The sequence below is a fragment of the Eleutherodactylus coqui genome, chromosome 10 (genome assembly GCF_035609145.1).
Source record: "Eleutherodactylus coqui strain aEleCoq1 chromosome 10, aEleCoq1.hap1, whole genome shotgun sequence".
Taxonomy (NCBI): Eukaryota; Metazoa; Chordata; class Amphibia; order Anura; family Eleutherodactylidae; genus Eleutherodactylus; species Eleutherodactylus coqui.
The window spans coordinates 37,598,947-37,609,044 of record NC_089846.1 but is presented as its reverse complement, the minus strand read 5'-3'; the positions used below and the strand labels follow the sequence as shown (position 1 = coordinate 37,609,044).

Here is a 10,098-nt window from a genome sequence, read left to right as displayed (position 1 = left end):
ATTAAAAGTAAATATGTGTTAAAATATTTAACAATGGTTAAAATGTAATTCTTAAATTTTCCATATCACTACATTAAAATACATCTTGAAATACTGCAGTTCTCACATTGGCCACTCTAACAGTCAGCAGTCTTTTCATCATCATTAGAGTGCAGGATTACAATGACGTGAAGACAACTCAACTCCTTCTTGCTCCATGAATATTGACTACTGCACAGAAAGCAACGTAATCCCATTGAAGAATATATAGATTGTTTTTAAAGGATAAACTATAAATATCATTTATATGCATTGTCCCCATGTAGGTTTCTAAGAATTAACCCCATTGGCTTTCTGCTCTTTCCAAGTAAAAAATGTAGAAATGGTATGACTTGTGTGTTATGGCTGCCAATCATGCCCTCTCATATCTACCTCTTCCTGCAGCTGCTAGTATCCTCCTGGTCTTCTGTGCTGCAGACACTGCACTTTTGCTCTAGTTGCTGCTTTGCACCCAGCACTCCTATCCCCATCCTACCCCAATCATTCTCGGGTTATTTAAGACCCCTTTCCCCACTGAAAGGCGCTTGAGCAAGTAGTTCTGTGAAGATTCATCTGTATTCTGCTCGATTTTCAGTTTTGACTCCCTGCATGATTTCCCATCTTTCCTGAACGCTGCCTGTCCTGACCTCAGCTCATTATATTGACTATACTTTGCCCAATTGCAGCCTCCCCTGACTTTGTCTAATTACCGTAAATGTTTTTAAAGGATAAACTATAAATATCATTTATATGCATTGTGCCCATGTAGGTTTCTAAGAATTAACCCCATTGGCTTTCTGCTCTAAGTAAAAAAATGTAGGAATGGTATGACTTGTGTGTTATGGCTGCCAATCATGCCCTCTCATATCTACCTCTTCCTGCAGCTGCTAGTATCCTCCTGGTCTTCTGTGCTGCAGACACTGCACTTTTGCTCTAGTTGCTGCTTTGCACCCAGCACTCCTATCCCCATCCTACCCCAATCATTCTCGGGTTATTTAAGACCCCTTTCCCCACTGAAAGGCGCTTGAGCAAGTAGTTCTGTGAAGATTCATCTGTATTCTGCTCGATTTTCAGTTTTGACTCCCTGCATGATTTCCCATCTTTCCTGAACGCTGCCTGTCCTGACCTCAGCTCATTATATTGACTATACTTTGCCCAATTGCAGCCTTCCCTGACTTTGTCTAATTATCGTGAAATTTGCCTGTCTTGACCTCGACCAGATATACAGATTATGGCGTTGCCCGTTCCATTGGTACCACACTCCAGTGCTTTTTGACCCATCCAGGCCAGATGCCACTGTACTGAAACTACTTCTGGAGAAGTGAACTGTAGGGAAGACAAGATCCCTCTAAAAAGAAGTTAAAGGGTGAAGACCAGGGACCTATGAAAACAGCCCTCAGGAGTAGTCTAAAGTTAAATCAGTCAGTGGCACAGTGTGTCCACAAGCTGTGATTTACACGCTGGTTTTCAAAGAATCATTTGAGTATACTGCATCCGCATGGCCTTAAAAATATTCAAAAAGAAAATAAAGGTGTGAAGAAGAAGCCTTACACCATTAATAGGCATTTAAAATGCTTTGCATTATAGGTGCCATGTGCTTTACTTTTTCCTCCTGAATGGGGGTTATACTGGAGATGCATTGATGGCTATTGCCCTGGACATATCTAGTGGTATACATCTATTTCAGTTTGTATTATGCTCTCAGGGATTCATATCATTAGGTGGGCATTTTTTTGATTTAGGCCTCATGTCCACGTCAACTGCTGATGGGCTGTGGATTGGAAGGCTTCCATTGACTTCAATGGAAGCTGTCCGTGCAGAAAGCGCAGCAAAATGGAGCATGTTGTGATTTGTTTTCTGGACCACAAGGTTCGGAAAAAACGTTGCATGCTTTAATTCAGTTGCAGACGCCAATGTTTCTCTACGGGCGGCTTGAACTGCGGATCATCCGGATTTCGCAATTCAATACTGTCCATGGACCTTGGGCCAAAATGTGTTTTTATGCTTATGTGTGTGCTGCGTTTTTCTTCTTTGTATGACTTTTCTATAATTAATAAATCTATATATTTTAATAAGTCCTGCGCTCCAGTTTGCTTTTCTTGTTGTTCGATAAAAAAAAAAAGTAGCAGTGCTGTAAATTTTTGGCAGTATTCTCTTCCAAGCATAATAAAAACATGTAAATAGTATAACATCACACTAAGGCTGCCTGTCCACGGGCGGGTTTAAATTCCGTTAATTGTGTTCCCTGCGGTGATAATCCGTGGGGAACGCAGTGACAGCCGCCCTGTCCACGAGCGGAGAATTATTGAGATTCTCTGCTCGCGGCCGGCAAATCGCAGGAAGCTGTGATTTGCCGCGTTTCTCCGCGGTCAGCCTATCTGTCAGAGCGTAGATCTGTCTGTCGGCTCCTGCTCCCGCAACGCCCGTGTGACTGAGCCCTTACTGCATGAAGAAGACGGCCGTACTTCAAGACGGACGACTCCCCGCAGCCCTGATGAAAGAACACATGACCGGCAATGAAGCCGGTCACGTTTTTTCTTCCGGCACTGCAGAGAGACGTCCGTCCTGACGTGCGGCCGTCTTCTACCTGCAGTAACACGGGCGCTGATGTGCCCATTTGACCAAGCCCTAAATGTATTCTGTTGCTGTTTTTTGGTTTCTGCTTCTGACCTATTTTATCTTTTTTCTACAAATTATGAGTTTGTCTGACAGAGACAAGGCAACTTCATTAGACGTGACCTTAAACACACTGACCTCTCTTTGGGCATATGGCCTCCAAATGAACTAGGGTGTGTAAAAACCTTAGGGTCCATTTACACTGGATGAGTGTTGGCAAAGGATGCCCGACACTTGCTCCCATGCTGTTACATAGGAGTGAGTTTCACTGGATTGCTCAGAGACTTCTCTCCCCATTCACAGTAAGCAGCGGCCGCTCAGGATTTTAAGCTGGACCCGACACTCGTCCAGTGTAAATGGGCCTTTGGACAGATTGGGTGGAATGCACAAACAATATGGAAGACGTCACACCTCCAAATATTCATTGCAAAGGAAATCAGACAGCACATCCAAAGTGGAATTCATACATATAGGTGCATGTTACTATTCTAAGTGGCAAGTCACTTCGCATTCAAAGTAAACAGGAGTCACATTGTTTTGATTAAACACATTTAATATTGCATAGATGAAAATTAAAGATAACATACATTAAATAACACAATGGGTATACAAGAGCTTCCGAGCCATTTCTATGTTACCACTGCCCTGGTAAATAAGAGATAAATTGAAAGCAATATCTCTCCGAAGGTCAACTTGGTCCTCATCAATCCCCTACAAAAGTAAAAAAAAATAAAAAATAAAATAATATATTGATTGCATCTCTATCCACATTATAAGGGGATAACTTGTTATTCTGGTAAAACCCCTTTATAGATTTGAATAGCAAACAGGTTTTCAGTTCTGTTAATGTACTTTACTTACTGTACCTTTAACTGAAGTGGTGGCAGCTCAAGTGCCTGTTGATAATAGTGTATTGCAAAATGTGTCAGCCCCATCTGGTGCAATGCACGGCCCAGGTTGTAATAAGTCTCTTGGCAAGGGCCCCGTAAATCAATGTATTTATTCAAAAAGGAAAACCCCTATGGAAAAAAGCACAAAGAGTATAATAATAGGTGTAAAATGTTGAAAGTCCGTTACTGAACTGGTTTAAGTTACTTGTAGGACTCCAATATACAGGGAATACTAGTATAGGAACTCATGAAGACTACCCCTTAAATATATCTGCCTACATACTTGTAAAAAGACACATATATTCTTTAATTACCTGTACCAGCAGAGCGTGCCTCTTCAACACAAACTTCTGTGATGCCATGTGGACAAATGTTAATCCAATGCAAAGACAGTACATTGGATCATCAGACTTGATCCGATAGGCTTGGACATACTGGGCTACAAAACGTAAGAAGCAATTTAATTCTATTAGACAAATACTAAAATAACACTCGCAAACAAACCCCTTCCCATCATACAAACGGCTATATACAGCCTCACTGCACATACCCCATGCAGTTAAGAGGTCTACAGCATATGCTGTGTATGGAGCAGGCTTGGGAGCCAAACCCACTCCATAGACATAGTCATGTGATCAGTCACTAGGGCTCTCAGCTCCGCCCATGATCACATGACGGTAATATCACCACATGTAACTCACACAGTCACTCACAGACAGGTGGTCGTTAGCATTTTGATTGGGGTTTCCAGATGTGCTGCTCAAGCTCTTTAGAAGAAGCACAAGGAAATCAGCAATGCTGAGGACAGTAGATGCAGTGGTCGGCCAAGGAAACTTAGCGCAGCAGATAAAAGACATATCATGCCAACTTCCTTTTGAAACTAGAAGATGTCCAGCAGTGTCATCAGCTCAGAACTGGCAGAAACCAGTGAGACCCGGGTATACTCATCTATTGTTTGGAGAAGTCTAACCATAAGTGGTCTCCATGGAAGAATTGTGGGAAGAAAGCCATTCCTTCAATGTAGAAAAAAGGCTAAGCGACTCAACTATGCACAAAAACGTAGGAACTGAGGTGCAGAAAAATGGCAACAGGTGCTCTGAACTAATGAGTCAATATTTGAAATATGTACCTGTAACAGAGTAGTTTGCCTAAGGGCTGGAGAGCGGTACAGTAATGAGTGTCTGCAAGCAGCAGTGATGCATGGGGAGAGCGGATACAATAATGAGTGTCTGCAGGCAGCAGTGAAGCATGGTGGAGAGCAGTACAATAATGAGTGTCTGCAGGCAGCAGTGAAGCATGGTGGAGAACGGTACAATAATGAGTGTCTGCAAACAGCAGTGAAGCATGGTGGAGAGCAGTATAATGAGTGTCTGCAGGCAACAGTGAAGCATGGTGAAGAGCAGTACAATAATGCAGGTTTGCAGGCAACAGTGAAGCATGGTGGAGAGCGGTACAATAATGAGTGTCTGCAGGTAAGTTTAGGGATGCATTTCAGCAATATGAGGTAGGGGATTTGGTCAAGACTTGTGGTGTCTACAATGCTGAGAAATACAGACGGATACTTATCCATCATGAAAAACCATTAGGAAGGTGTCTGATCGGTTTAAAATGTATTCTGCAGCAAGACAACGACCCCAAACATCCAGCCAATGTCATTAAGTACTATCTGCAGTGGAAAGAAGAACAAGGAGTCCTGGAAGTAATAGTATGGCCCCCACAGAGCTCTGATCTCAACATCATAGTCTGTTTGGGATTACACGAAGAGACCGAAGGATTTGAGTAGGCTACATCCACAGAAGATCTCTGCTTAGTTGTCCAAAAGGTTTTTAAAAGAAAAACAAAAAAAAAAACTGCCTTGCCGAGTGCCTTCAAAAACTGTATACAAGTATACTTAGGAGAATTTATGCTCTATTGAAGATAAAGGTCACTAGAGATGAGCGAGCATACTCGATAAGGCAAACTACTCGAGCGAGTAGTGCCTTATTCGAGAACCTGCCCGCTCGTCTCTAAAGATTTGGCTGGCGACGCGGGTGACAAGTGAGTTACGGCGGAGAGCAGGGGGAAGCGGGGGGGGGGGGGGGGGGGAGAGGGAGAGAGAGATCCTCCTCCGTTCCTCCCCGCTCTCCCCCGCCGCCACCCGAATCTTTAGAGACGAGCGGGCAGGTACTCGAATAAGGCACTACTCGCTCGAGTAATGAGTGAGCGAGCATACTTACTCACTAAGGCACTAGTGGTCACACCACATACTGATGGGATTTTCCATTTCTCTTCTGTTTGTTCATACACTTTGCATTTTGCCAATTGAAAAAAAAACCTAGAACATTTCTATTCCTGAAAGCACTCTTACTTTGCAGCATTTTTTTCTACACCTGCCTAAAACTTTTGCACAGTACTGCATAAATACATGGATACACACATACATACTGGTTACGACCGATCCTGGAAAACAGCAGTAACACATGCACTCATGTCTGTAGATATGAAATGGAAGCTCCCTCTAATCGGTGGCCACCGCCTTACTTATCTCATAGGCTGTAGTGTTTGTGAAGAGTTCCAGTACACTTACCAAGTGCATGTTTGAAGCTCCCGGATACAAATGCATTATGACCACTAAGGACACACAGTGCGAGGTTATCCGGATTTTTGAGCATCAACCTCAGGCAAAAGCGGTGATGCCTCACATCTTGAGAATGCATTGTAACTTGGTTGAAGATATTCCACAGTTGAGGTTTGTTCACATTTTCCATCAGCATTATTCTGGGAAAGGAAACATAAAATGATTGTTCTAGTAACACTTAATGTGCTCCTTGGCTTCCTCTGCGTTGTAACGCGCTTCAGGACTATTAAAGTTCACTATATAACTACACGGAAAAGTTCCCAAAACTCTGCAACAGTTGAGATGCTAGACATCGTTCTAGGCTATCAGTTATTAATGCCGAGGGAGCTGTCACCTGCAACAAGCATGCAGATAAAGCACACTGGCAAGAAATGCCTGCTGCCATCAGCGACTGACCGGCAGCACTAGCATGCTATAACCGGCTTCTGCCAGCTCATACCATTAACCCCTTCCTAACACAGATAAGACTATATACAGTGGAATCGAGAAAGTCTTCAGAGCCTTTCCCTTTCTTTTTTACATTTTGTTATGTTGTGGCCTTGTGCAAATTAAAAGAAAATCAAGTTTTTCCCCCAGCATTTTGGACTTAATACCCCATAATGACAAAGTGAGAACAGAATGTTAGAGATTTCTAACATTTTGCATAGACATAAGTATTCACATCCTTTGGTATGACACTTGAAAATTAGTTCTGAGGGTCTCCCATTTCTCCTGATCATCTTCAAGATATTTCTACACTTTGATTGGAGTCTTCTGTGGTACATTCACTTGAATGGACATCATTTTAAAAGACCGCCCCTGTCTATATAAGGCCTCACAGCTCACAATATGTATCAGAGCCATGAGAAGGAAAGAACTGCCTGGAGGCACATATCTGGAAGAGACTACAAAAACATTTCTGTTGTACTGAAAGTTCCAAAGAGCCCAGAGGCCTTCATAATTCTTAAATGGAAGAAGTTTGAAGCAACCAGGACTCCTCCTAGAGTTGGCCATGGCTAACCCACTAGAGTATTTGGGGGAGAAGGGCATTGTTAAGAGAGGTGACCAAGAACACAATGGTCACTCTGACTGAGCTCCAAATATCCTGTGTCCAAATGGGAGAAGCTTCGAGAAGGTCAAGCATCACTGTAGCACTCCACTAATCTGGGCTATCTGGCAGAGGGGAAAGAAAGAAGCGTCTCCTCAGTAAAAGACACATGAAAGCCTGGAGTTTCCCAAAAAGTACCTTAAGGGCTCTCAGACTGTGAAAAACAAGATTCTCTGGTCTGATGAAACCAAGATTGAATTGATTGGCTTCAATTCTAAGTGTTATGTTTGGAGGAAACCTGGCACTGCTCATCACCTGCCCGATACCATCCCTACAAATTTTTACAAGTTTTTAAGTACATTTTATGATACCATTGAAAAGTACATTTCTGTGCCTCCTCCCTTACAGTTTCATTCCATTGCTTCTGGTCTTTCCTTGTACAAATGAGAATAGGCTGATCCCTCTGCACTGTGACAGCCCTTCAGATATTTGTAGACAGCTATTAAGTCTCCTCTCAGCCTTCTTTTTTGCAAGCTAAACATTCCCAGATCCTTTAACCGTTCCTCATAGGACATAATTTGCAGAGCGCTCACCATCTTGGTAACTCTTCTCTGAACTTGCTCCAGTTTGTCTGTCTTTTTTATCGTTCAAAAGTATTTTATTAGCTGCATCAGATATAACAATACATTCACAGGAGAAATCAGAATATAATAAGTGGGTTGTCCAGATAAGGTCTGACGAAGAGTAGAGGGGGATAATGACCTCATGTGATCTAGACTCTATGCTTCTCTTAATACATCCCAGAATTGTTCGTTCCTTTTTGGCTGCTGCTTCACATTGTTGACTCATGTTCAGTCTATGATCTATTAGTAAACCAAAGTCTTTTCCACATTTGCTGCTTAGCCCAATTCTTCCCATTCTGTATGTGCTTTTTTCATTTTTCTTGCCCAGATGTAAGACTTTGCGTTTCTCCTCATTAAATACCATTCTGTTAGTCACCACCTACTGTTCAAGCCTTTCTAGATCTTTTTGAATACGCTCTCTTCCCTAGTGTTAGCTATCCCTCCTAGTATTTTGTGCCGTCTGCAAATTTGATCAGTTTCCCATCAATTCCCTCCTCCAGATCATTTATAAAAATGTTGAACAACACTGGGCCCAGGACAGAGCCTTGTTGTAACCCACTTGATACATTCTTCCACTTGGATGTGTAGTAGAGATGAGCAAGTGTACTCGATAAGGACAGATACTTGAGCGAGTATCGTCCTTACAGAGTACCTGCCTGCTCGCCCGCAAAAGATTCGGGTGTAGGCAGGGGAGAACGGGAGGGAGATCTCCCTCCCCCCCCTCCCCGCTTACTCTCGCAACACAGTGCTCACCCACGCCAGCACCCGAATCTTTGCGGGCTAGCAGGCAAGTACTCGGTAAGGACGATACTCGCTCGAGTATCTGTCCTTACCAAGTACACTCGCTCATCTCTAATGTGTAGTCATTTATGACCACTCTTTGAGTATGATCACACAGCCAGTTGTGAATCCACCTAACAGTTGCCTTGTCAATCCCATATTTGGTCCTTTTTTCAATAAGTATGGTATGAGATACTTTGTCAAATACTTTACTAAAGTCAAGATATACTATAGCCACCGCTTTATCCTGATCTACCCAGTCAGTGATTCTATCATAGAAGGAAATTAGATTAGTCTGGCATGACTTGTTTGCTACAACCCCCTGCTGGCTCTGGTTAATTACTCCATTTTTATCCTAGTACTTGCATACATGCTGTTTAAATTTGTTCAGAGATCTTTCTTTCTCGGTATAGTGGTCAGGCTCACAGGCCTGTAGTTTCCTGCATCCATCTTCTTCCCTTTTTTGAAGAAGGTTGATCCATCACAAAGGAAGGGGGATACGGGACTTCTTATTTCTATAGCACCAACTTATTCCACTGCGCTTTCAGGTAATTTATTACCACTCAGCAAGCTGGACACTCATTTTACCGACCTCTGAAGGATGGAAGGCTGAGTCAACCTTGAGCTGGCAACCTTCAGGTCGTGAGTCAGAACTTAGCACTGCATTCCGCTGCGTTAACACTCTGTGCCACATGAGGCCCATAACAAACAAATCTAAAGTCTTCCTCTTCTACGCCTGGCAGTGCCCATCATGCCATGGCTTTTACAGTCTTCTTTATACAACCAAATCATATTATGCGACAGGTAACAGAACTTATTTTGGTATATAACAGACCTTATGTAATTGTAGGCTTTTCTGAAGTTCTTATCTAGAATAGCCGTGGAAAGTCCAAAATATTCCAACTCCTTCCGTTTCTGGCGGTCATCGTAAAACGAATAATACTCTAAAGAAGAGTCTACCAGCAGCTCTCCCTCTTTATACCGGCTGAGGTCACATAAAGCATAGATTGCTTTTAAAAGAAGGTTCCACCAATCATCTTTGGATAGTACACTGGTGAGTATAGCGAATATTGCTGTGGAGTAAAACCAATACAGGTATTACTAGAGGAGAAACTGAAATAGGAGCACACTTTCAATACAAGAATATTAGTTTAGTTCTAAATAAAAAAATGTGTAAAGTAAACGTAAAGACTATGGAAACCTTGTGGGTGGAGTGGTGGAGGGACAGTTTTTACCACTTAAATGCATATCTATATATATAAAGCTGAAAGGACTGACTGACTGACTGACTGACTAAAAGTTCTCCAACTTCCCGATATCGTAGAAACATGAATTTTGACACGAGCATAGATTATCTCCAAAATAGGAAAAGAAATTGGGTCCCAACTCGATTATTCAATTCTAGTGCAAAAGAATTGGCGTCGAAATTTTACGTACATAATCTAAGTCTGTCACTTCCCAATGCCTTAGAAACTTAAAATTTGGCACGGGCATTGATTATGTCATAAATAGGAAAAGTTCATGGGT

General features: G+C 42.4%; 1 protein-coding gene across 2 annotated transcripts in view; it reads right to left on the bottom strand.

Moving 5' to 3' along the window:
• Window positions 1–3,175: 3,175 nt before the first annotated feature.
• Window positions 3,176–10,098, bottom strand: part of GTF3C3 (general transcription factor IIIC subunit 3) — a 34,310-nt gene continuing 27,387 nt past the window's right edge. For both annotated transcript variants that reach the window (XM_066580826.1, XM_066580827.1), the window contains exons 15-19: window positions 9,407–9,644; window positions 6,091–6,281; window positions 3,839–3,963; window positions 3,501–3,653; window positions 3,176–3,345 (exon numbers count right to left, since the gene is read on the bottom strand). In XM_066580826.1, coding sequence (XP_066436923.1) covers window positions 3,223–3,345; window positions 3,501–3,653; window positions 3,839–3,963; window positions 6,091–6,281; window positions 9,407–9,644 — 830 coding nt within the window. In that variant the 3' untranslated portion in view covers window positions 3,176–3,222. The remainder of the gene's footprint in view (window positions 3,346–3,500; window positions 3,654–3,838; window positions 3,964–6,090; window positions 6,282–9,406; window positions 9,645–10,098) is intronic.